This window comes from Gekko japonicus, unplaced genomic scaffold (genome assembly GCF_001447785.1).
Source record: "Gekko japonicus isolate JY-2015 unplaced genomic scaffold, Gekko_japonicus_V1.1 scaffold8, whole genome shotgun sequence".
Lineage (NCBI taxonomy): Eukaryota > Metazoa > Chordata > Lepidosauria > Squamata > Gekkonidae > Gekko > Gekko japonicus.
The window spans coordinates 3,832,989-3,859,782 of record NW_015167057.1 but is presented as its reverse complement, the minus strand read 5'-3'; the positions used below and the strand labels follow the sequence as shown (position 1 = coordinate 3,859,782).

The 26,794-nt window shown below is 46.4% G+C and overlaps 2 protein-coding genes across 2 annotated transcripts in view; both read right to left on the bottom strand.

The window, feature by feature from the left end:
* Positions 1–724: 724 nt before the first annotated feature.
* Positions 725–10,503, bottom strand: PNPO (pyridoxamine 5'-phosphate oxidase). Its single transcript, XM_015412442.1, has 7 exons — positions 10,351–10,503; positions 9,430–9,554; positions 9,222–9,321; positions 8,142–8,195; positions 5,438–5,566; positions 4,863–4,933; positions 725–2,783 (listed from the first exon to the last, which is right to left on the bottom strand). Exons 1-7 carry the CDS (start codon positions 10,483–10,485, stop codon positions 2,618–2,620), a joined length of 780 nt encoding a protein of 259 aa, XP_015267928.1. The 5' UTR covers positions 10,486–10,503; the 3' UTR covers positions 725–2,617.
* A 13,173-nt stretch (positions 10,504–23,676) lies between these two features.
* SP2 (Sp2 transcription factor) overlaps positions 23,677–26,794 on the bottom strand; it is a 25,186-nt gene continuing 22,068 nt past the window's right edge. The window contains exon 7 of the mRNA XM_015412438.1: positions 23,677–24,238. Within this exon, the coding sequence (XP_015267924.1) occupies positions 24,138–24,238 (101 nt within the window). The 3' untranslated portion in view covers positions 23,677–24,137. The remainder of the gene's footprint in view (positions 24,239–26,794) is intronic.

Genomic DNA, 26,794 nt, shown 5'->3' with positions numbered 1-26,794 from the left:
TCGGATTTATACCCCGCCCTTCACTACCTGAAGGTGTCTCAGAGCGGCTTACAAACTCCTTTCCCTTCCCCTCCCCACAACAGACACCCTGTGAGGTGGGTGGGGCTGAGAGAGCTCTGACAGAAACTGCTCTTTTTCAAGAACAGCTCTTATCAGAACTACGGCTTGCCCAAGGTCATCCAGCAGGTGCAAGTGGAGGAGTGGGGAATCAAATACAGTTCTCCCAGATTAGAGTCTGTGCACTTAACCACTACAGCAAACTGGCTCTTCTCCCCTGGATTCATCTGTCTCCTTCTGCTACCATCTTCTACCAGCAGGTAATGTATGGCTGCGAGAGTTGGACCATAAGGAAGGCCGAGCGCCGAAGAATAGATGCTTTCGAATTATGGTGCTGGAGAAGACGCTTGAGAGTCCCTTGGATTGCAAGATCAAATCAGTCAGTCCTAAAAGAAATCAACCCTGACTGTTCCCTGGAAGGCCAGATACTGAAGCTGAAGCGCAAATACTTTGGCCACCAAATGAGAAGGGAGCACTCACTGGAGAAGACCCTGATGCTGGGAAAGATTGAAGGTCAAAGAAGAAGGGGATGGCAAAGGATGAGATGGTTGGACAGTGTTGTCGATGCAATGAACATGAAATTAAGCGAACTCTGGAGCACAACAGAAGACAGGAGGGCCTGGCGTGATGTGGTCCATGGGGTCACGAAGAGTCGGACTCGACTGTGCGACTGGACAACAAAAGATTTTTTTTGTCTCATTTGGCATTCCCTCAGTGATCCCTTCTTCCTGCCCAACGCTTTAACTGTTCTTATCTTCATATTTCAGGGTTTAATTGTTCAATGATCTTTATTGGGGGAGGGGGGGTTAAAATGTGATTTTTATTATCTATGTCTTAATTTCTTAGCTGCCTTAGTGGCCCTTGTGGGGGCAGAAAGGCAGGGTATAGATTTTGTAAAATAAAACAAATGCATCTGTAAATACCCAGACTCGCAATTTAACATCCAGGCCAGGTTTCAGCATTCCGAAAAGCTCAACTCCCCATTTTTTGTTTTTTTTTAAAAGCAAGTTTCGGGTTTTTACTGAGAAGTACAGATAGCAGTGGTAATTAAAATCAGAAGCAAAACTGAGGTAGGGGAAGCAGAACATCCAGCTACCAGTCCCCTCCCCTCTAATTTTCTAGCTTCTAAGTTTGTGGGTCATTCACACCCGCCCATTCTTGTTTACACGTCCAGCATCTAACGCTGAATTAAGTGCTGGAGCACTGTCACGTCTAGGGATGGGCATGAACCGCATTTTTGCAGTTAAGTTCGTGGTTGAACCACGAACCCACACAAACCAGGAGACTGGTTTACAAACTGACCTGGTTTGTATCAGTTGGTGAACCATTTAAAGTTTAAACCCTTGCTTTCTGCTCCCCAGGGAGCAGAATGCAGGGGTTTAAATGGCTCACAGCAGTCTTTTCGTGCAGAGCAGAAAGCAAAACCCCTGCTTTCTGTTCTTCATGAACCACCATGAACTGCATCAAAATTTGTGAGAGTTTGTGGCAGTTTTCCAGTTCGTGAACATTGCTTTGTGAACCATGAAACAGCCAAAATGCGCGACGGTCTTCAGTTTGTCAGCCAGTTCATGCTCATCCCTAATCGTTGCCCCCTCAACTGCATTCTTTGCACACATTAACCTCTGAAACTGAATTATGCCAAGAGACAACACGTGCTTCACTTTTTTAAAAACTAAATTTGTGGTCTCTTGGGGCCGAATGCGAGACAGTCTTGATCTTGACTACGTGATTTACTGATAATTAAGGAGCCCCAAACTGAAGCCTACCTACTATGCTCCAAGACAGAGCCACCTGGAACAGTGATCCTCAACATGCTGCCAATTGCCAACAAGGCAGAGTGCCAAGACTGGCTCTTCCTCCATCTCACTGGACCAAGACGCCCTTTAGAAGAGCTCAGGAAGTGTGACTGTTGGTCTTCCAGGGAAATGGCTGCCACCACTGTGGAAAGAAACTTCCAACATTATCTGATCAGCTCCACTATTTTGTGGTGGCACCTTTTCTCCAGTTTCCAAAAATGCCTACAGGCTCAACAAGCCCAGGGACCCTCGACCTAGACGATAACATTCAAACTGTAAGATTAAGCCCATTTGAAATGGTCACAGCTTCCCAACCGCCAAAGCCTTGGAAAGTATAATTTGAGAGTTTTGAGAATGCAGACTCCCTTAAGGGAATTGCATTTCTCAGGGTTGCTTGGCGCTGGGATACGTGATAGTTTTGTGAGGGGTTTAAATTACGCAATGAACCCATGCACTGAAGTAGCTGATTTCCATCCCTCATTTGTCTTCTGTCCAGCCTGGAGCTCAGAGGAGTGTAGATGGGAACCAGCCCAGTTTTATCCTCAAAACTCTGAGACAGGTTAGGCTGAAATTTAGGCTCAGGGTCATCGTAAGGGTTTTGGGTCGGGTCTCCCTGTCCAAGCCCCACACTCTGTCCGCAAAACTCTTTACCCATCTGCTCCATCTCGGGTGTGTAGGGGGGTGGAGAGAAAAGCCTTTGGCACTAACATTCCACGTATGGCAAAAATGGGGCAATACCCCTCCCACCCCAGGCCATGAGTCTTTCAAGGAGAAAGTCTCTCGTACACCCAGTTGCCAGCCCCTCTGTGGGTCATGGGCCCCAAGGGTGTGCTGCTGTTCTGGAGGTGTCTGAAGACGATGCGGTCGTGCAGGCGGCTGGTTTGACCTTGCCAAAACTCTATGACTTCTGGCTTCAGGATGTAGCCTCCCCTGGGAGAGAAAAGAACACTGTTTAAAAGGAAGAATGAAACTGGTTTTGGAAGACACTTTGGCCATCCCCTCACCCCGTAACCCACATGCAGGTTCTAACATCAGGGAAGCTGGGAAGGAAACAAACTGCTCGGTTGATACCAGACACAAGGAGTAAGGCTGAGTTCTCTCCACTGTTCTTCAGGCCCAACAAACGTATTTATTTAGAAACTGAAAACTCTGCTTTTCTCCTCTGTGGGGTCCCAAAGCGGCTTACAGAGCCAGGTTAGGCGGAAAGAGGGACTGGCCCAAAGGCACCCAGTGAGCTTCTACAGCAGAGTGGGGATTCAAACCGGGGTGTCCCAGCTCCCAATCTGATGCTCTCAGCACTACGCCATCATGCACACTACTGTGGGGTAGGAGGACAGGAAGCACATGGTTTCTGCCTAGCCCCTGCACAGGATGCGACTAGGCTGATTGCGCATTTTAAACCTGACGGAGCGCCGTTTTCCTCCCTTGCCCTAAACTTGACAGGATAAACTTTAGAGTACCTCGGAAGTGGTTAAGAAACATTCCCCAGGCCATTTCAGTGGAAGACAACGTCCTCATCCCGCCAAATTTTATTCTACGGTCAAAGACCAACATACTACCCCCAAAAAGGTTAAAACTAATATAGTAAAATAAGTAACACAAATTAAAATAGACAATAATATAAATGGGTGGTATTTACAGAAACCCCAATAACGAAAGCAACTGACAGATTTTATAGGCTGTTGCACAAAATTTTGCAACTGAGGCTGTAGTTGTTGGATTTCCATCTTCTAGGAGTAATCGAACGTATCCCAAGCTCGTTCTTCCAGGTATTTTATTGATCAGAGGAGTGACGGTCTGGATGCGAGCATCTTGGTAGAAGGGACAACGTAGAAGAATGTGATCTACAGTCTCAATTTCTCCTTCATTGCAGGGGCATCCCCGGTCAAAATGAAACCATCTCACATTCATGGTCCATTACCCTTGCTTGTATCATATCCCCCTGCTGTTGAAATGTATGCTGCAAACTCTTTAGGACAAGCGTCTGCCTTAAAAATCTGACATAAATCACTGCAGAGGTCGATGGCACTACAAAACAAACTGACTGCAAGAAGCAGCACCGCTCTAAAATCACACCCGCTTTTGCAGAGGCCCAGTGAAAGTGGGAGGCGGCATTTCTAGGGTTCAAGCCAACTGCACTAGAAGCTGAATCCCAGAAGAGATATTCAGAGGAAGGCAACTGCTGTTTGGCTAGGTAGGTTTGAGCAGAGAAGGGATTCTCCCTCAAGTTACAAGGGGGGGGCAGGTATATTGGTGTCCTGGAGTATGAAAGTGGACGCAACAGGAAATCATTATTACAAGGGGTGGGCGGAATGACTTTTAGCACCTTAAACAGCAGATTTTTATTCCAATACATGTTGGCATGGTCCAAAGGTCACTTTACCTAGTCCATAAAAGTTTCTGCTAGGGAATAAAAATCCAAGGCACCACAAATCATTTGTTTGTTCTTGCTGCAACAGCCTATCTCTTTGGAGAAACTCTTCTGTGAGTTGTTATGAATTCTAAAAGAGCACAGTGTATGTGTCCATTCAATAATTGGGGGGGGGGGATTGCTAGACGACACACCCTTTTGTCTTCTCTATGCAGGTAGGTGCAGGAAACTCTTGAATTCCGCGTATCATAATGGTCCTAGTGCATACGGCATCAGACAGACTTAGAAGGGAGTTTGCAGCCAAGGAGTCCAAAATGCCGACCAGTGTCATAATATACAGTCCAGCCTTTTCACACTCCCCCTCTTAGCTAACTTTTTATTGGACTCTCAAGACCTTTAATAATTTAACAAGAAAAAAGGCAAGTTTCCAGTACTATGTTGCTTGGGGAGAGAGATCTGGATTATTTTTTTGTCACAGCGCAGAACGTGATATAGAATTTGGCTTCTCACAGTTGTTTTAAAAAGAAAACAAGTTTCTGGGTTAGGATCTGGAATGAGGCTTCGACAGCTGCCACAAAAGCCAGGGACGAAGAACGATGCGCAAAGCCTAGCTCCGAAATGCTCTAAGATCAACTCACCAGTATGCTGGCTTGGGCACCGGGGCCTCACGATACACCTCTTCAAGTTCTGCGTTTTTCTTCCGCAAATACTAGCAAAGGGAGAAGAGCTGTGAAGGCCTTGGGCGGGCAGGCATAAACTAACAAAGTCATAAAGGAACTTGGTACAGCAACGCAGTGACCTACAGGTCATGGTGCACGATCAAATTCAAGCTTATAGCTGCCAAAACCACTGCATGTCCGAGAGTAATACACACACACACACAGAGCCTTTTCAGCCCAGACACTTTCTGTCTATCCTCCCAAGAAGGAAGTTTAAAGTTGCTGTAGGATCTACCAAATAGGGCTCTTCCTTGGGAAATGCTGGGACGTGCAGCTTTTTATTGACAGAATGGACACCTCCCTTGGATGATAGGCATCCTTTTGACTCATCATGCAGACGATAAGAAAACACGACCAAAGAATGCCGGAATACATCATAAACTCACAGAACATGACCGAGCATGCAGTCGGAAAGAAAATGAGGAACATGTTCTCTCCTTTGTTCAGCTGACTAAAGGGAATTCCCCAAGGAACCCAGGGCCGCAGCTCCTCACCTCTCTGTCAGCAATCACCGTACTTTGCCGGCTCACAACTGCCCCGATCTGGCTGCTCTTCGGTCGCAAGTGGAAGTATTTCTCAGACTCCTCCTCAGGGAGCCTCTCCACGGAGCCCTCAATCCGCACCTGTGGGGGGGGGGGGGGGACAAAACAACCGTTCATACAAGGTGTCCCAGAGAAAGATAGAGGTTCTGTTAGCAGGTTTTATTATTATTTAGCTGAAACATGTCCTGCCCTGTTCATTGAACTCACGGTTGATTGGAAAAGGCAGCGGAAGAGGAAAAAACAGAGTGCCGAAAAAACGTATTATTCTTTCTTGATTTGTCTGGATCATGAAAGAATAATAATAAAACCTATTTTCTACATCTTGATTTTTATTTTCTGCTGCTAGTGCTGGTGTGGCCCTAACATCTTCTCTATTGGTTGGAAAAGGCAACGCTAAACACATCTCATCCCAGTGGAATTTACTGGGGTGTAAAGAACCACTTTGGTTGACTCGTTTTGAGTCACTGTCCCCTCCAAAAAGGCCTTACTCTTTTCCAGGCACTGGCCCCTTGTCTAAGGAGACCTTCTCTTCCCTGCTCATCCCCAGTTAAACTAACAGGTTGGATCCAGTCATCTACTCACACAAGGACTACAGATCTTCCTCACTTTCCCCTCTGACCCCAGGAAAGTTGATTCTTGGGAATGGTGGGCTGGAGCGAGAGGAGGATAATTCCTTCCTCCTTCATTCACTACAGCCAACCAATCTGTCTGGCTGCACTCCACAACATGGGTCTCATGACCTGGGGAGCCAACTTTCCTGAGCTGAGAAGGGACTCCTGAGGCAGGGGAATGTGAGGAAGATTCGTGACCATCACACCAGATGGCTGGTTCCAACCCAAGATCTATTGGGTGTAGTAAATAAGAAGCTGGAGACCGCCCGGTGATGAAGGTGCATAGAAAGTTTATATAGATATAAACCTAGACATATATCTCAATAAGATCTTCATGCGCAAATGGTCCCAACCTCTGCCCAGATTAAGCCCACATAAACTCAACGGCAATATAATTCTTTAAAAAGATAGTGCTGTCCAATGATTAAGAGTGTTACGCTAGGACCAGAGTTCAAATCCCGACTCTGCCACAGAAGCTCACTGGCTGAACTTGGGCCAGCCACCCTCTCTCAGCCTCACCTGGTAAAAAATATGTGGGGTCTACAATAAGAGCTATTAAAACCCGGGTTCTTGAGCATAAATCTAGACTAACTAGACATGTAGAAAATATCCCAATGGGTGAACACTATGCTAGTACTGGGCATAATGTGGACAACAGGAAGTTTGGAGTGATTTTTGTACACCAAAATAAGCCTTTCCAGAGGCAGGATGTGCAGCGTCTTCTGTTACAGAGGGAGGCACACCTTATCTTTGATTTGAAAACATATGAACCTTTGGCTTGAACAGGGAGATTGATTTTTCGTTCATTTTAGAAAAATAGAGCCCTTTAAATGGGACTAATCTAAATTGGATACACCTGCTTCTCTCCCTGTTGAGCTTTACATTGGCATGCATCTTCGTCTGTATCTTTGAGAATCTATGATTTTGCTTCTTACACTATAAACCTTGTGGTCTGTTGAAATTGCTGAAATCAGGGTATTTTTCAGGCATGTTTTAAAAACAATTCTGCTTTTCATATGTGTTTTTGTGGCTAGGTTCCACTTACACAGCCAGCAAACTGAAGAAGTCAAAGGAAATGCATCTTCCAAGTATCTAGAATGGGTGTCTTTGCAAAGGCTGTTTGGAAAATGTTATGACTATGTGGACTCCTCCTATCAAGTTACACTGACTACATGGACTTTATGTTTTATCTTCAAAGGAGGAAATATTGCATTATTATAGTTACAGTATGCATTAATGTTGTTGTTGTGACACCACCAACTTTATAATTGTTTAATATACTGTTCTGGCAATCTTTGATGGTGTTTTCTACTAGTGGAATTTGTATATTTGGGACTCCTGTGACACTATTCTTTTCCCCTTATTGTTTGGATTCACCTACCTCTCAGGGCTGCTGCAAGGATAAAAGGAAATCAGAGTCGGCAACTCCTGCATCCTCACTTCCCCCAGGGGATGTTTCTGTTTCACTGGAAGTAGTAAGGCTTGAAGCAAGCTCAAGGACCAAAACCTAAGCCCTCCCCTCAGATACACACGCCTATCCCAAATGCCTGTGATCTGGGAGAAGATAAAAACAGGACAGGATCAGACTCTGACTCTTTCCAGGATAGGTTAAGTGGAAGAAGAGAAGAGACTGGATTTATGCCCCGCCCTCCACTCGGAGTCTCAGAGGGGCTTACAATCTCCTTTCCCTTCCCCTCCCCACAACAGACACCCTGTGAAGTAGGCGGGGCTGTGAGACCTCTGACAGAAACTGCTCTTTCAAGAAGAGCTCCGACAGAGCTATGGCTTGCCCAAGGTCATCCAGATTAGAGTCCGCATACTTAACCACTACACCAAACTGGCTCTCTGGCTACCAGCCGGTTTTGGCTCCAGTTCATCACCTCAAGCTTTGTCCAGAAATGGCCAGGGTCTGGAGCATAGAAATGTCAGCTGGAAAGGGGGAGACTCATGATAAAATTCCCTGAAACCTCTCATTCCATATCTGCCTTTCTACAATAAACACTTCTTTGCCAGCCTTTTCAGTAGAGGCAAAGAAAATAGGTTACCTGGCGACTGAGGGGCTCCCAGTAGAAGACAATGGAAGCAAATGGGTTGGAGTCCTGAAAGCGGCAAAACACACAAAAAAATACTTATCAAATAATACTTATCAAATATTTAAAGTATCAAGCTGTGAGAAGAATAACAAAGAATACGAAAAATTAAGCTCGCTGAAAAACTAGTTTCTGGGAAGGGTTCTGATCTCATTAGCCCCAGAAGTTTTATCGTGCACGTAGAGGGCCCTTCTTCTCAAACAAATACAACAGCAGAATGGGAGTTCTAACTCCTGAAGAAGCAACCTCTTTGACTCTGATGACAGTGTTGCCAGGTTCATTCATGGTTTCAGCAGATTGCGCAACTCCAACTTCTGCAGGGCTGGTACTATGACCAGTGCAATGTAAAAAAATTAAGTGGCTAGCTGCCGTTTGAAGAAAAACATTCACTAAACACTTGATGGTATCTCTCTGCAACCAAACAGTAAAATGTGATGCAGCTCGATGCTTTTTAAAAAACCAAGGTTTTAGAAAATATGGCTATGGAAACCAGTTTGGTGGATAGTAAAACAGTTAGATTTGAGTCCAGTAACACCTTAGAGACCAATAAAAGTTACCCTGAAACTTTTCTTGGCCTCGAAGGTGGTACTGGACTTGAATCCATTGGCAAAGAGCTAGATTCTCTGGTGGCCCTCACCCTCTCTGCTTCTCCTTCTCTCTACAGTGTCCGTCTCAATTTCTCTTGATCCTTCCTTCTGCTTGAAGCATGTGACCATAGGCAGGAACTTGTCCTGGCAACAGGAAGGCCAGGGCCCTTCTATTTGCCAGGCTTTTTTCAGCTCAGGGATCACCAGTTGCTGATCTGCGGAGATATCAGAAGCCACAGAGGGTCTCTGTGGGCCATCCACCAGGGCACAGAACTTCAATATCTTCCAACTAGTCTTTGCCCTTTCCCATAAGTCATGCAATTGGAGTGAAGCAAAATAAAACAGATCTCTCAGGGTGTCCTACGTTTGTGCAACAGCCCTAACATGCAAATCAAAGTGCCAATCTATGAACTACAGGAATGGCCTTCTATCGCATGGATGCACTCACCAGCTCCCTTCCTTTCCGGCTCTCGTGGTTGGTGAAGAAGCGGAAGCCTTCCTGGCTAAACCCTTTCAAAAGTACCATCCGTGCAGAGGGCCTTCCATCTCTGGGAAGACAGGTAATAACAGCAAGACAAACATTTTAGTTGCAGGACCAAATCTGTAAGGACTTCATAAGCCAGAAGGAACCGAAGCCATTGGGTGGCAATTCCTACCTTGTACAGGACGCCAAACACATTGCGTTGACTTCCCCAATGGAGGGACACCTCATAGCCTCTTCAAACCATACAGAGAACTGCTTAATGGGGTCAAGGGAGGAAAGGTGCTTTTCCTCAAAAGCCTGAGAAAAGGAGCAAGAAGCACTCTGAAAGAAGGCCCAGTTATGCAAAGGACACCCACCATCTCAGGCAGTGGCTATGCAGTGGGAACAGACCCAGCATCAGCTTTCTCTTCTCCAAAATCTAGCCCATCTAGAACTATTGTTGCTTTCTCCCCCACATTTCCCTGCACTGTCCTGCCCTCTCTTCCAGCTCTCTATCCCTCCCCAGCGGTGCCACCACCCCAAGAAAGGCTACATTCCTTTGAATCCACAGAAGTCAAGGGGCTAACAAGAACACAACTCTGCTTACAATGGCACTGCAGGTCACCCACACACCATCCAATAATTTCTTGAGACCCTCTCTCCTCTTCAGCCTCCATCCTCCACACGAGGAGGGACAGCCCAGCCATCTAACTTGCAGGGAAAGTGTCAAGGAGCCTTTCCTGAAGGGCTACTGGCAGCCAGGAGCAAGCACAGCCAAGCTCCAGTTACTCACCATAGTTGAGACTTACTCACTACCTCCTCATCCATCACGGGCATCACTATCTTGCTGCACCGGCATGGCTCAGCCACATGGCTCCCACCCCAGCTTACGGTTCCCAGTCCATTAGTCTTCATTGCCAGCCATTTCAGACTCTCCAGCACACCTGCAGGATCTAACTCGGCCATTTAGACCCCCTTGGCTGTCCATTCCAAAGGTCAGCAGGTGCATCTCAGGGATGGCTCCACGTGTCCTCAGGAGCCCCCTGACCTTGAACCATCTCCCCACGCGCTTGCAAACTAAAGCAGTAGGAAGAACCCAACCCCGCACGCTCACCTCCTCATCTCCCCTGTAGCTTTTCCGAAGGGATCCCAGATCCATAGGACAAAACGATTTTCGCGCTTGGCTTAAGCTACGGAAAGCGAAGGGGACCAAGCTGCGCAACCCCAGACCCACCTGGCCACTAAACATAAGCTCACCTTTCCTTTACCAATGATGCGCGCATGCGCAGGGGTGACTGAAGGCGGGCTCAACAAAGCTCTCTCCTCCTTCTCTCGCCAAGCCCCCTCAGAACCGAGGAGAAGAACGGGGTGGAGTCCTAAAGCGCCCAATCAGGACAGCGGCAGAAAAAACGTTCACGTCGGCCTTGCTTGCTTTCCTCCTCCTCCCCCCTCAGCCAATAGAGCGAGGGAAACGAAGGGGGCGGGGTTCTGTCAGAAACCAACAGAAAACAACTCTCCTCATCCGTTGCAGTGTGACGTCATTAATTAGGCTCCTCAGAAAGGCTGACCATCGTGGCGCTTGTCGACCAATCAGAAAACGACTGCTGCCTTCCAAACCTAAAGAATGACAAGGGCTGCACTCCGCAGCCAATGGGAAAGCGACAATCGCGCCTTCCAATCAGAAAGGAAGAGGTCAGAAGCGTACAGCCAATGGAAAAATGGCGGGGAGGCGGACCGGGAAGCGTGCGCAAGGTTGTAAACAAGCACGTGGAGGTCTTGTTAAATAAAGGTCGGGGGGGGGGGGGGGGCGTCTCCACCGTCTCTGTGGAGAAGGTTCAAAGTGCTGGGATGGGAAGGGCTGATTTAGTGAGGATTTGACGTAGTGCTTAATTTCCAGAAATAAGATGCTCACTGGCAGATTTTACTCCTGTATCCTACTGAACATGCTCCTGGAATCAGCGCTGCGATGAAGAACAAGCTCGTTCCAGGACAGCGCTCAAATGCAACCGTTTCCCCTAAAAAAAATTATGATTCAAATCCAGCCTATTGTTTTATTCCCCGATTTCCTTCTGGAATATTTTATCTCCTCCCTTTCTACAGTTATATCCAACATGGACAGCAGTTTAAAACAGTATTTAATAACAAGCAGTAAAGTGTATTAAAAGTGAGCTTGAAGCTTAGTATGTGCTTACCTGGAGTAAGTTGCCTTGAACAAATCGTGTGGTTTGTGGTAAGTGAAAGGGATCCATGGCATCTTTGCCTTTACTGGTGGTTTTAAGAGCTTGAAAATGGGGGTGGGGTGGAGATTACCAGGGTACCACTGAAAGAGCACAGTGCTTAAAACTTTTCAAAATGATAGTGACAAAGAAATTTTTCTCCCTCTTCCCAAATACTAGAACTCGAGAGCATTTGATGAAGCTGATGGGCAGTAGGTTCAGGATGGACAAAAGAAAATACTTTTTACATACAGAATGATTACAATGTGGAATTCAGTGCCAGCGGATGTAGTGATGGCCACAGGAATAAACAGTTTTAAAAGGGAATAGATTAGTAGAGGATAAGTCTATCAATGACTACTTGCCATGATGACTGAGGGGAACCTCCACATTCAGAGGTACTAATCCTCTGAATCCCAGAATCAGGAGGCAACATCAGGGAAAGACCTCAGCCTGTATGCCCTATGTTTGGCCCTCCAAAGGAACTGGTTGGCAGCTGTGTGAGATGATTCTAGACTAGATAGACTGATCCAGCAGGGCTCTTTTTATGTTCTTATGAGCTGGAGTTCCAGGTCTACTTGTAAGGCATACCTTCTTGATTAGAAAAAACCTTCCCCCTAGTTCCAGTTATGTAGGGTGGCTTTAGTTACCCAGTTGTAAAGGCTCTATTCTGTACACGCTTGAACACAGACTTGTTGGAGAAGGCTGTAGTTGTTCAATGGTAAGGGAAGATACTCTGCACAAGCTCAGAAACTCTCTCTTCTTACATTATGTGTTCCATACTCAAGCTTTTGTAATAAAAATTAGTTCTCATGTTAAGCTGTGAAAAACTCTGCCACAGAGTAAGAGCTGAACTGACAGTTTCTGTTACAGGGTCTGGATTCTGCAGAGGTGAGGAGCAATGCCAGAAAGTATCACTGATCTGTCAACTCCCTGTCCCCAGTTTATGCAGCAAGGGATGGGTGACACCGCAGGTGAGGGGGCACCTACAGTTGAAGCTGCTGGAATGAAAGTCATACTTTGGAGAGGCTCTGTCTCCCCCAGCCCTGCAAGCTAGTTACTGAAGGACGAGTTCCTGAAGAATGTGCCAGGTGTGTGGAAAGCTAAAACAAAGTTCTATGACATTTGACTTGCTTTTCTGGTGCACTGTGTTCATACCTGCCTTTCTAAAGAGTATAAAATTGAGCTTGTAGTGATAACAGGGGAAAGGACCTTCACAGCTGTGGAAAAGCTGCCCCCCCCCCCAAATGCACCTCTGTGTCATGTCATGTGGATGATGCATAGAAAGGGCCTGGAATAATTCTCCAAAGCTGACAGGTCTGAGCCTCACCCATAACCTGATGAGACTGTATGCATCTCTGAGCTCCTTGGCAGGAGGAGCAGGATAAAAAAATGTGACAAAAATACAAAAGTGGAAAAGTTGTACATACACATGTTTGATCAGGGAGTGTGCCCATCTCATGCACTGAGGGGTGTTAGCCTAAACATTTCCTAGCATTCTGACTTCTAGGAATGCCAGCCTCCAGATGGAATCTGGAGATCTCCCTCTATTACAACTGATCACCAGACAGTAGAAATCAGTTCTGGAAACAATGGCTGCTTTGGAGGATGGACTTTATGGCATCGTGTCCTGCTGAGGTACTCTCCCCTCCCCAAAGTCCCCCTCAAAATCTTCTGGTATTTCTCCACTGCCCTGTAGCTGACAACCCTACTGACTTCTGCACTCAGATGGCCCTGTTCGTTGGCCACAACAAGAGGCTGTAATTTGGAGGAGCATTCAAGGAGTCATGTAGCGTATAGGGAAAAGTTTAACTTCAGTGAGGCAATAAGACTTTGAACAAGTTGGGGTGGATCCTCCATGCAAGATAAGCTTTGTCATTCCCCCCCCCCTCTCAGTGTTTACATTAACTCTTTGTGGGGTGGATTTGGGCAACCAAGGTCACTAGCAGGTTCAATGGGGCAATCATCAAATAAACACTCCACCATTTATTTCAACTACAAGCTTTGCTTTATACTGGCTTGTCTTGAGGGACAGCATTTGTTTTCACTCTGTTGAGTCAGTGAAGAACAGAGGCTGTTTTCACCCTGTGAATTGGCAGAGATAGCACTTTGTTTTCACCCCTCTTCTCCTGAAAGCAAATAGATGGAGGATACAAGGTCAGTGCAGACAGATTTCTCTACAAGTAGAGACTCTGCAGTGGGGCCTAAGATCGCTCTACTCACCAGGTGCATCTATCTTCGCTTCTCAGATGTCCAAATATTTAAAAATCTTTCTGTCTCCCTTTTCACCAGTTCACAGGACTCACAGCCTTTGCATGGGATTTGTGTACACAAAATCCAACACTGAGACATTGAAATGGCACACCTGATATCTCACATAAAATTAAAATGATGTAGATATTTGTCAAACCTGCTCCTTATCATACTGTGTTCCTAGCTTTGAACTTTGTTTTTCCTGTGGGGAGAACATAAGAAGAGATGGTTTTTATACCCCGCTTTTCTCTACCCAAAGGAGTCTCAGAGCATCTTACAATCTCCTTCCCTCTCTCTCCCCACAACGGGCACCTTGTGAGGGAGGTGGGGCTGAGACAGTTCTGACAGAACTGGGACTGGTCCAAGGTCACCCAGCAGGCTTCATGTGGAGGAATCAAACCAGGTTCTACAGATTAGAGTCCGCCACTCTTAACCACTATGCCACAGAGACTGTCGGGATAGGAAAGGATTCAGCAACTGAACCCTACTTTAAGAGCTGGCAGCCAGGCTTTGCATGTCTGCTGCTTTCTTCCAGGAAACACTTTCTGCCAGTGGCTCGCCTTCATGTGAAAAGCCTGGTCTCTCAAGCTGAATTTAGCTTATGTTTTCTGCTGGATGCAGTATCATGTTAATCTTCAATTAGTATTGCTCCAGAATTTCTTAAAGCAGAGGAAGAGTCTGGGATTGGAGTTCATGATAATTCCCTAGGAGTGAGAAAGTAAAAATGTTTAAACCATAAAGATGCATCTTCTATTCCTGTATTTAAAGGTCAGATACGGTCAGGGGCCTGCCTTTCCCCACGTTCCCCAGAGAGCACTGAGGTCAGGGTCTCAAAACCGTCTGACTCTCCCTGGTCCGAAAAATGCCAGATTGGCCTCTACCAGGGCCAGGGCCTTCTCGGTGGCTCCATACTGGTGGAACGAGCTCCCAGAAGACATCAGGGCCTCCTACAGTTCCGTAGGGCCTGTAAAACAGAGCTCTTCCACCAGGCCTTCGATTAAGAGCCGCCACTGACTACATACTGATAACATCTGAACAGTCAACATCTGAACTGTTAAGGCCCTCTTTGTTAACTTGAATAACAACAGCCAGCGTAATTTGACCCTATGGGATGCTACCGCCATCAGCATTTTATCTTTTTTATATGTATTTATATGTCGTTATGATTGCCATTTGTTGCATACTACGTTATTGCATTGTTTCAATGCATCTGTGTTTTAACGTATTTTAACCTACTATAAGCCGCCCTGAGCCTGCTACGCAAGGAGGGTGGGATATAAATCGAATAAATAAATAAATTTCTGTAAATGTTTAAATCAATGATACTCTGAGGTTCGTGAGCTGCTTATCGCTCTTCGCCGTGCCACCCGTGGCTCTCCTGAGCACCATTCCCCAGTGTGGCACCTACCCCATGATTGGAGAGGGGGCAAGGCCCTTGCTTGGTATTCGCAGGTGGTTCCCATCTTGAAACAGCCATCACTGGAGACGCAGGTAAGCTGTGAACCTCCATAAAGTGCAGGTCTCATGGTAAGGATGGAAGTAAATATGGCTCTTTTGGTTGATGTTAATGGTGAACGTGGCTGTCTGTGGGCCATGGAGTGCCACTGGTTTAAATGTTTGCCAAGGCTTGAAAAACTGGAAGAGGGTTCCCTGTGCATTCCTGGCTCTTTTGGTTGATGTTAATGGTGAACATGGCTGTCTGTGGGCCATGGAGTACCACTGGTTTAAATGTTTGCCAAGGATCATCTTTGTCTGCGGAAGGTGTGCTTTCCAAGGCTGGACTTAGCGCTAACCAGGGGTCAGGAACGGAGCTCCGGCAGTAAAGAGCCCAGGGGGCAGGCACATGCAACAAGCCCCACCCCCTGCTCCCAGCAGCCCTCAGTCAGAGCAAGAAGCAACCAGGTAAGCTGCAGAGCTCCCCCCCCCCCAGCCGACTGGTCCAAAACAGTCTAGTGGCACCTTTAAAACCAAGTTTTATTCAGGTACAAGCTCTCCCTCCTCTGCGAGGACAGATCTGCGTCTCTCCCCCCTCCCCCCAATAGGTAGCAATCCAAAACAGTCCAGTAGGGCCTGAGCGGTGGGTGTTGCCTTCTGACACACTTCTGGTGATGTCAGGGTGTGTGGCATATGCAAATAAGTTATGCTAATGAGCTCCAGCACCTCTTTTTCTACGAAATGTCCCCTGGACTGCTAACCATCCATGCATAAGACCGACACGGGATTACATTAATGTTTCTTAATGAAAATCAGTAGCAGAGCTGATAATATATGAGAATATGTGCATTTGTTAGACTGTGAGCTCTGTTAATGTTTAAGCTATAACATTTTTGCTTATTTGAATGGTGGTTTTATTAAATGAAATAGGAAGGTAGTGTGAAAAGGGGAAGCCCGTGCTTAATTTTGTCATCAGGATCATTGTTATCCTCCTCCCCCCCGCTTTTTCCCCCCCTCATAGTCATCAGAAGGAAAAGGAAACTTTTTTCCTTGCTTTCTGGATTAGGTGTCAAGAATCAAGAGGAAGGATGACTTGTTTTTCTGCAGAAATACAGATCTCCTGGAGGTGGGGGGGGGGGGAAACAAGGGTATCCTAGGTGAAAATGTACTGATGGGGTCATTGCAGTGTCATTTGTGGGATTTTCTTTTTTTTTAGCTAGGTACAAACAATAGCATATCTTGCAAGAAAAGACTTTGGATCCCGTTTACTGACAAGCTAACATTGAAATTCAAAGTCCAGTTTTATGACATCCAGTATGCAGTATTTCAGCCTGAAGTCACACCATGGATGGCTTTTTCTAAAGTCCATGTAAGTATTTTACTGGAACATCACGTTTCTCCCAGTCCTCAAAAGACTAGAGACTCTGGGGAGAATAAATCCTGTGCTCCATGTTCATAAAAGCTGGGCGCATATCCAGCTATTCTGGGTTGCTGCCCCCAAGTGTATCTTTCCTCTTGAGCTTTAACCAAAGAACCTATGAATCCATTGCAAATAATACAAGACTACCTTTGAGTTGTGGTCAGGAATTTAGTAGCCAAGAAAAGGACGGGGGTACATATATTGCTTTTTAAAGAAAAATTAGATACTGTGTTAAGGTGGATTTTGAGACTGATATAAATTGTGACCTGGGCGGCCCAGGCTAGCTGGATCTTGTCAGATCTCAGAAGCTAAGCAGGGTCAACCCTGGTCAGTATTTGGAAGGGCGACGTCCAAGGAATACCAGGGTCGTGATGTGGAGTCAGGCAATGGCAAACCACCTCTGAACGTCTCTTCCCTTCGAAACCCTACAGGGTCACAGTTGTGACTTGAGGGCACTTTCCACCACCGCCAATCTGGATGGTCCAGCCTAGCCTGGTCACGTCAGATCTCAGAAGCTAAGCAGAGCCAGCTGTGGCTAGTATTTGAATGGGAGATGACCAAGGAATACCAGAGCTGCTATGCAGAAGGAGGCAATGGCAAACCAGCAGAAATAAATAAATACATAAATTGTGAAGTTTAAATGAATTTGCATGGTGCATGTTGCATTTTGTCCACATCCTTTTTGAAGTGAGGCCTCCAGAACTGCACACAATACTTCAGGTGTGGCCTGACCAATGCAGTGTACAGCAGGACTATGACATCTTGCGATTTGGATGCTATGCCTCTGATACACTTCAAGATCTCTCACGGCTGAAAATTAATTGACGCTGAAACAGTTATATTTCTCTGGACTATGCTTGCTTGTGCATATTAAGTACACTCCAGTCACAGAGGCAGATAACAACTATGGAAATGCTCTCTTTAAGTATGTTGCAGGTTTCGTTTATCAGATGGTGCCTCTTTTCTTCTCTGCCATGTTTATTGCTAGGAATTGCTCTAATGCAATTCTCTTCATATGTATCAAAGCCAATGGTGAAGCAAACAGTGCTGTAGCGGCACCTAAAGCGTGTTGGACTGGATGGACCGTTGACCTGATCTAACATGGCTTCTCTTATCATCTTAGAAGTATGTGCGGAACTCTAATTCCCAGGGTTCCTTTGAGGAAGAGTCATGGTAGTGAATCTAGCATCACAGGGTTGTACCTCATGACCCCGGGGCTTCCAAACGTTGAGAAGATTAAGATACATTTTGCTTTGTTACTGGAACTGTCTTGTGTTGAGTCAGGAAGGAATGGTTGATAAACCAGTGGCATCACAACCCAAACAAACACCACTGAGTAGGCAAACAGTATTTGTTTGGTCTCATGTGTTGTCCAAGTGAAGTCTTCTGTTCAACCATTCCGTATTCCATCTGTCCAGAATGCAATTATGCCACCGAACACTGAGCTATGGAACCAAATTTGGCACGTGCATTCAGGGCACAATTGTACCTTTTCAGATTTGAACAACAACTCAGCTCCACACCATTTTTTAAACGAGGAGGAGGAAAATGCTTTTTACGAAGGAATGAGAGATCCACCATGAAGCTCGAGCATTCAGAAACTGAAGGTGGTATGTATCTTCAGTGCCATCTATTGTATTTTCTAGATGAACTCTCCAGTCCATAACAAAGAGAGGTCTTCTGTACCACAGTTTTAAATTAATCTATTTCTCCCCATCTCCCCACACTGAACAGAAGGGTCAAGCTGGAACTGGTTCCTAGCGCTTGAGTCTACATCACATACCAGCAGCTGGAGGACCTGTCCCCGGTCTCTACGGACAAACCTAAACTGACGACCAGACGCCTGTTGGATTACTTCTTTTCCCGTGAGACTCTGCCCCAATCTTTGGCCATGGGACAACACATCGCCCATAACAGCACAACCATGAAGAAGCCCACCACCGTGGCCGGTTGCTGTGGTAAATGCTGTCAAAGGTTGGAGGTTCAGGGAGATGTTTTGTAAAGCAGTGGTTGTAGAAAGAACACTAGGAGCAGGTTTCCTTCCAGTTCAGTAAAGATTTGGACCTGTACTGTACAGGACACATTGAGATCCTTTGATCCTAGCTGTTAAACCCTTTTTTCTTCTACTCTCCAGTGAGGAATCGTTGTTTATAATCTCTCCTTCCTCTATTTATAAACTCCCCTTCCTCTATTTTCACCATGTCCTGAAAGCACTGTGAAGGAGTCAATGCACGTCCTTCATCCATCCAAGGGTGGGTTTTGTTTTGCTTTTTGTAAACATAAGGCTTTTAATTTTAAATTAAACACCAGGATTCCTAGGCAGTTGAATTCTACACCACACGTTGCACATTTGAGAGCCCCTATTGCAACGATTCCGTACCTTTTTAGAATTGTGACACTTCACCATGACGCTTGTCTTAAATGGAATAAATTTGAAGTTGTAATGTAGCATAGTTTTTTAAAAAATAGCGATCACATCTAATTCAATTAGAAACAATAGCATTTATGTAGTATTGCACTGAAACGACACAAGCAAACTTAACTTCTGTTTGCAGAATTCCCCTACCCCTCATGCCACAGCCTACCCGAAATTTATCTGGGGGAGGGGCAGGAGGAGAGACAGCCACTGTCACAATGGAAAGACCCTTAGAATCTAAGCCAGTCCATTTACTACTCTGAAAATCAGCCCCCTCCCCCAAATTGCAGTATGACATAATTATTTTTTAAGTGAAGTAAAATTACTTTGAGGATGTCATCACTTGCCTTGAGATCATTGGTGACACACCTGGGTGTTCAAGGGAGCAATCCTCAGCAGGTCTACTCAAAATTAAATCCCATTTTATTCATTGGGGCTTACTCCCAGGAAAGTGTTGTTAAGATCGCACTGCAAGTCCAGTATTGGAAATCACTGCTGTATTGAGGTGTGGTTTGCAAACAATGCTAGTGCTTTCCAAAAATTCTTACTTCTTTCAAAGTCTCGACATCATTTGAGCAAGATAAGCTAGATGAGAAGGAGACGTAGGATCAGTCTGTGTCACGTGCAAAATTTCTTCTCTGAAAATAATTCAGATTAGAGAGAGAACAATTTTTTTTCTTTTGGAATTTATGTGTGTGCCTGGAAGCCATGGCTGACTTCTGGCGACCCCTGTTATTGCCTGCCTCTGCGTCAGGGCGAGAGTGAACAATTTTTGACTGCCTTTTTAAAGAATGCATGACTGATAACTGCACAGAACTTACGTCTTGTTTGTTCCGTCCCCGTCCCTCACTCTGTCTGTAGAGGACATCACCGAAACGTGAGGCTGGGGCAGCAGCTTCAATGCGGCAATCAACAGCAAGTGCGGGACCTCGCAGAGGGCAGTTAAAAAATGATAAGACAGCGATCATCAAAATGGACCGAATGGTGCCCTGACCATTTTGAGAGGCCGGTTTCCCCCCAATGTAGTCAAAATAGGCATACCAGGATAAAATGTATAGTGAGGAAGGTATTCTTGATTTTAGAGTTTGTACGGATGGGGCCCCTGGTTAGTACTTGGATGGGAGACCACCATGGGAGTCCAGAGCTGCAAACCACCTCTATTCATCTCTTTCCCCGAAAACCCTATGGGGTTGCCTTTAAGTTGGCTCTGACTTAATGGCACTTTTCTACCACTAATAGACCAGGTATGAATGACATGTTTTCCCTGTGGCTTTTTTGGGAGGTCACTGATGCCAAATGTCACTTTGAGAGAAGCAGCTACTCACCCTGTACCGGACTACCAGTCCCCACCAAACCAGATGCTTTATTCTCTGGCAGTGGCCCTTCTTCAAGGTCTCAGGCTGTCCCTGCAGGAGATCCTTGTTGTTGTTTTTTTAATTTAGATTTTTATTGTTTTCATACAAAGAAGTCAACGTAGCCAACAAGCCCCCTAGAGCACACCCCCTCCCTCTTCCCTAATGTGTCCCATTAGCAGATAGAGGAACGAGGAGCAGGTAGGGCAGGAGTATAGGTTAGGAAATTAAGTGACAACATTCTGGATTCAATTAAACAGGGACCCAAGGTGAGAAGATAGCATTGCTCGAATAGGTAGAAGAATTTGTGCCAAATGGAGGTGAAGGTTGGGAGCTTCTCACCTGTTATATGCTATTCTCTCTTTTGTACAAAGGTCTAGCATATCATTGACCCAGAGATTTTAAACTGGAGACGCCAGGGGGATTCAGCATCTCTTACAGATGATGCATATGGCCTCCCCCATAGATCACAGCCCCTCTCCTTAAAACCCAGCATTGCACCAATACACTTTCAGCTGTTTTCATAAAATTACTTACTGGCAGTTCACATTTACATCTACCGGAGCTCGCAGGCTTCCATCCATCCATCCGATAGCATGCTCCAAGCCAATGCAACTTGCTCATGGTTGGTACCTGTAGCCTTCTTGACTACCAGGATGGGAAACTGGGGGGGGGGGGGTACCTATTGCAAGTCACCGCTCTGTAGGTGACTGAATGTCCAGCCATTTGTTCCACTGCCATAATATCCTAAAAGAAGTGAGCTACAATAGCTGTCCATGCCACAGGAAATATGGTAGCTTCTTCGAAAGTGCAGTATTCCTTGTATAGAAGACAAATCTCAAAACTGGAAAATAACAAAACAGGATTCATTTATTTCTCCTACCTCTCTTCGTGGCATCGTTTCTCAGAGGGTGGGGAGAGATCTTGTGGGCTGTTAGCTTGATAAAGGTGATGGGAGAGAGACTGGGGTTGGTGGATCAAACTAGGCATATTCTGCATCCACGAGAAGAAAAGTGACAGAGAAGTTGGCCATCTGTCAGGTAAGTTGGTGCACTCTGCTTAGGGCTTGATCCAACGGGAAGTTTTCTTGTAACACTGTTTTCCACCACTGAAATTCCACTCTTAAGAGAGATCCCATTCATTTCAGTGGGGATTGTGCAGGAGAACTTCCCCACTGCCTGGAAAAAATGCCTCTCAATAAATAAGGCCTGGAAGGAGAACCAGGCCTTTCATGGCAGGTGAAGTTTGGTTTTACAGGTTTACAGTTATTGTACAGGGACAGCTTGAAGCGGCACCCCGATGATGACTTATCCACACCTCTGCTTGCAGCATGTAGAACTCACAATTTTATTCTTCACACTCCTGTGTAATGTGTTGGTCAGCCCCCCCCCACCAATGTTTAGGGTGTTTTGATACATGAAATCAAATCAAGCCTTTGGCCTGCTCTCCTCTGTAAATGATGTTGATACCATTCAGAAAGTGGGAGAAACAGTTGAGAATTAAATGTGTATATTCTAGTTAAGCCCTCCGCAAAAGTTTAGTCCCACCTTAAAGGTGACCAAGCGTTTATTCCAGCATAAACTGTGAGAGACAGCTCGTTTCATCAGATGCATGAAGCGTATATTCATAACTGCTATGGATATACACTTCATAATCTGACGAAGCTGGGTTGGCAACAACCTGAAGGAACAATCCCCCCCCCCCAAAAAAAGAGGTTTAATGTGCAGAAATGGGCAGTTGAGGCTTTTCAGCTGGTAAACAACATCCCCATTAGGCATTTTTTTTCCTCCAGGTTGTTGGTAACCCTATGAGGAAGTCAGCTCAGATGCTGGACTAAATTCTGTTAGTCTTAAGGGGCCACTGGGCTTCCATTTAATTGTGCAGCAGCAATGGATTAACATGGCTACCTCTCTGGATTTATCAAGTTTGTCAGTTCCCTTCTCCATCTGTATCACAAACAATTCTGAGCAAAGAAACAAAACAGTTTACATTTCTCATGAGAAAATGCCTCCTCATCTGGAGTCTCACTTTCCCATTAATACAGAAGAACATAAGAGAAGCTGATGTTGGGTCAGGCCAATGACCCATCCAGTCCAACACTCTGTCACACAGAGGCCAAAAGTACCAGGTGCCATCAGGAGGTCCACCAGTGGGGCCAGGACACTAGAGGCCCTCCCACTGTTGCCCCCCGCAGCACCAACCAACACCCCTCTCCAGTACCCTAGTTTACCACTCAGTGATTAACTCACCCAATGAGTCTGTGCTTCCCATCTCCCCCCCCCTTAACAAAACAAAAGGATTCTTTGCTCCCAAACTAGTCAGGTTTGCTTTTGACAACTAAATTTATTTAATCAAGAAATGTGATTGTTTCTCCCCTAGGCTAGCCTCACGTTGGCCGGCCAAGTTACATCGTTAATAAAAAAATAACAAGGATTTGACACGTAATTAAAGGGGGGGGGAAACATACTTCAAGCAATTACAACTAAAAAATAAAGTGGATTTTTTTTTTAATTTAAAAGCTCAAAAATAACAAGCCGTATGTTTTTGAAACATGTAGGAAACACAACGCAATATATAGTCTATGATACAATATACACTATAATACAGAAAGGGGCTGTTATTGGGAGACTGTTTTTTAAAAGGGGGGGGGGAGGAAGGCAAAGAAATCCAAGAAAGAGATCGTCTGGAAAGAGAATGCCTGCGTTTCAAGTGCACAAGAATTTGGTGGCACTGAGATCGTGGCATTCTGTTCCCACTGGCAAAAGCTGCCGACCCCCAGCGGTGCAGGACCAGATGCCATCGTGCCCCAGAGATTCCCACTCCCCTCCAGATGCCTTGGAGGTGCCTTCTACCGCAGCTGGGATTCTTTCGCTTGGCCACAGAACTGTCCTATACAAGAGGGGGCTCCCTTTTGCACAGGGCTTCCTCCTGCTCTCTTCCACGAGCAAAGGGCTGCTCCCGTGCACACGCCCCTGAAACCCAACCCAACACCCTTCCCACCCCACCCCCGCTGCGTGCACAGAGAAGGCCCTGATGCACAGACCGGTAAATGGAACTGTCTGGGTCCCGTGTTTGGTATCGATGCAGGGGCTTCGGATGGCGCTTGCATCATTCAATTCAAGCAAGGCTTCGTTTCTTTTGTTAAAGAAGTAATTTTTTTAAAAAAAAACCTGTTTGCAATACATAATTTGGAACTGGGCGGGAAGGGAGGGAGAATATAAGGCAACGTTCTCTGTAGAAAAAACATGGGCTTCCTAAGGAGGCTTTTTAATATATAGATATAGATATTTATAGATATTTATAATTTTAAATATAAAGTAGGAATGTGCTGGGGGGGGAATGCGGGGGGGGTGTTTGCTGCTGTTTTTACTATCACTTCTATAGGGAGGCCCTTTGGTGCAATGGAGTAAAAATCTTATTTTGTGGGCTCCCAAGGATCTCTGGGGCGGGGAGAGGCTCTGCCTTGCTACTGCCCCCCCCCATCTCTTTCCCCCCCACTCCCGGACTTTGTGCTGATTTTAGTTAATTCGTTTGGAAGTGATGTTGCTCCTCCTTCACATCCCAGCCTGATGCCACACCGTCCAAGGCACCTTCTGAGATGGTTCCAAGGAGCGCGCCAGGAGGCAGAGGCCATCGATGGAATCCACAGCGGCCTTTACTCCCTTTTCCTGCCAAGAGACATCTGGGAAAGACGACGTCCCCGATCAGGAGTGTAACGTGGGGCATTTTTCTGTCCTTTGTCCCCTCATGGCAACGGGGTCACCAATACCCTCGGGATGGCTCCCCCACGTCTTATGGTTGCATCCAGCCCTACAAGTTCTTGGTCACCAGGTGAGTTTTATAGTGCTTCGTCAGGTGGTCACTTCTAATGAAGCGCTTTTGGCACTGGGCACACTCAAAACGCTTGTCACCTGTTCAGAGGGAGGAAACAAGAGCGACATCTGAGTACACAACAAGAGGATTTGCACAACAGGCGATCAGCCTGTGGAGTTCACTGCTGCAAGGTGTGGCCCCTGGCTAGTCATTAGTGTAGAGCCGGGGTCCCCGCCATAGTCCCTGTGGGTGCCATGGTGCCTGCAGATTCCTTTCCTGGTGCCTGCCAAGTATTTTTAGGAAGTGGGCAGAGCTTCTGATTGACCCCTGGAGATTTGACTGGCTCTGCAGATTTTTAAAAGTGTTACCTTGGCCGCAGCTGCCACCACGGAACAAGGATCTTCACTGCGTGATTAAAGACAAGCTACACTTGGAATATTTCAGGTCAAATACAGTAGCCCCCAGATTAGCTTCCAAATATGCCTTGCACAATTAAAATAATTCTTGCGTTATATGGAGCATATTCTCACCTGACTAGTCTGAAAAGTTATAGGAGAGAGAAAAACAGTTTTGCAGTTATATTGGTCCTTCTCTGAGGAAGACCTCGGAAACGAACATTACCCGGAAACTTCGTTAGAATATTCAACTTATTTTTGGACCTTATTATAGTACATTCACCTAAACTGATATTTTTGTATGGGCTGTATATCATGTAATGGCGGTAGAAGTGCTTTGATTACTGATGTTGTGAATTTTATAAGAACAAGAAGGGAGACCCGCAATACTCGCAGGGGGGAGAAGCTCCATGGGAGTAGAAGGAAGCAGCCGCAGGTGAGCCTTCTCCCCCGCCCCCCGTCCCTGGCACCCACGGCGACGCCCGCGCCCCTCCAAGCCTTCGCCCCCCCCAGCATCGGCGGCAAGGCCTGAACCCAGCCCGCCAAACTTTCTCTCTCCCCCCTTCCCTAGTGGCAGGCGAGGCCTGGCTGGCCCACCAAACTTTCTCCCTCCTCCCCCCCTTCCCCCCGGCAGCGGCGAGGCTTGAACTCGCCTGCCAAACTCCCGCGATGGCGACAAGGGCTGAGCGGCTTACAGCCGCTGGCCGGCCAAGCCTTTTCCCGCCCCCGCCCCCTCTCTGGCGGCAGCAGCAAAGCTGTTCTCAGAGCGTTCCCTGTGTCTACACAGGGAACGCTCTTTTACTTTTGGGAGGATTTAAATATCCCCCGCATATTTTTTCCAAGTTTTCAGATTTTTCTGCACATCTGGGTATTGCCCTAAATGTGCAGGAAAATCTCCCTGCCCCCCCAAGTGCCCCCGATGTGCGGATTTAGATATCTGCACGGAGGGGGCATGTTGGGAATTGGATATATAGATGTTTTCATACATTAGTGGTATTGCACAGCCTTTTTGTTCTTCTGTCTCTTTAAATTCAGAGGCCATGGTTCTCTCATTGACTTCACCTAAAGATAAGCTGGCTGGCTCCACTTCCTATGGCTGTGCCTACCATCCTGGGTCAGAATTCTCAAAATGCCTGCAAGCTCAAAAAGGCTGGCGACCCTCAGTTCAGAGGAAAGGTTTACATGAGTTTTTGTTTTCTTTTTTAAAAAGAAGATAAGAACCTCATGGGAATAAATTGATCAATAATTAGTCAAAGAGGAAGTTCATCCATCTATCTGTGACCTCCCTCTAGTGGAGAACCCCAGGGTCCTGGTTTCAGAGAGTAGCTATACTGGTCTCCAGTAGAAGAGCAAGGTTCGAGTCCAGTAGCACCTTAGAGATCAACGAGATTTCCAGGGTAGAAGCTTTTGAGTCAAAGCTCCTTCCTGAGTATACAGAGTCTGGATACAGGATGCTGATATATCACAGAGAGGGTGGCGGTTACCTTTCTGCCCTCTTTTCAAGCTGCTCTTGGACAACCTGGTGAACAGTTATCGAAGTCAGACCCCTGGACCAGTTCGACTTTGCTCCCAGCAATGAGAATTGCCTTGCTGGATTCCACCGATCAGGAAGCCCAGTGAACATAAGAGACGCCAATGTTGGATCAGGCCAAAGGCCCATCCAGTCCAACACTCTGTGCGCGAGGTATTGCAGATAGAATCTTTGGTATTATTTCCTTCTGAAGCGTGTGAAGTTTGTGACTGGTTGTCCATTTATAGAATAGAATCTTTGGTATTATTTCCTTCTGAAGCGTGTGAAGTTTGTGACTGGTTGTCCATTTATAGAATTTGTATACTTTCTTAAGTGATGTTTTCCTGAGATGTCTATATCCCAGACTTTCTTTGTGAAAATTGTTACAAGAAGTGCGAGGGGGGGGATTTCCCGCAGCTCCTGGACCGCCAAAGCTCCTCCCCAACACCACCCACCACTGCAACAGCGGTGAGTCCTGCGTGACTCCGAGCTTCCAGGCCCACCAGGCTTCTCTCTCCCCCATCGTTGCCACCGCCGACAGCAGCAGCAATGCCCACAGCTCCTAGCTGCGGGGCCTACCAGGCTTCTCCCCCCATAGCGGCAACAGCCGAGGCTCCTAGCCACCAGCCCGCCAAGGCTTCTTCACCCACCTCCACCGCCAGCACCAATGGCGGCAAGCCCTGCGGATCCCTCTGCGCATGCACAGGGAATGCTCTTGTACTTTTTTGGGGGGGATTTAAGTATCCCCC

Coding starts and splice junctions, on each gene's coding strand:
- PNPO (XM_015412442.1), bottom strand. CDS start 10,485: ATGTTTAGTGGCCAGGTGGGTCTGGGGTTGCGCAGCTTGGTCCCCTTC. Junction 9,322..9,429: donor TGTTTGGCGTCCTGTACAAG/GTAGGAATTGCC, acceptor CTGTCTTCCCAG/AGATGGAAGGCCCTCTGCAC. Junction 8,196..9,221: donor GCCGGAAAGGAAGGGAGCTG/GTGAGTGCATCC, acceptor TGCCGCTTTCAG/GACTCCAACCCATTTGCTTC.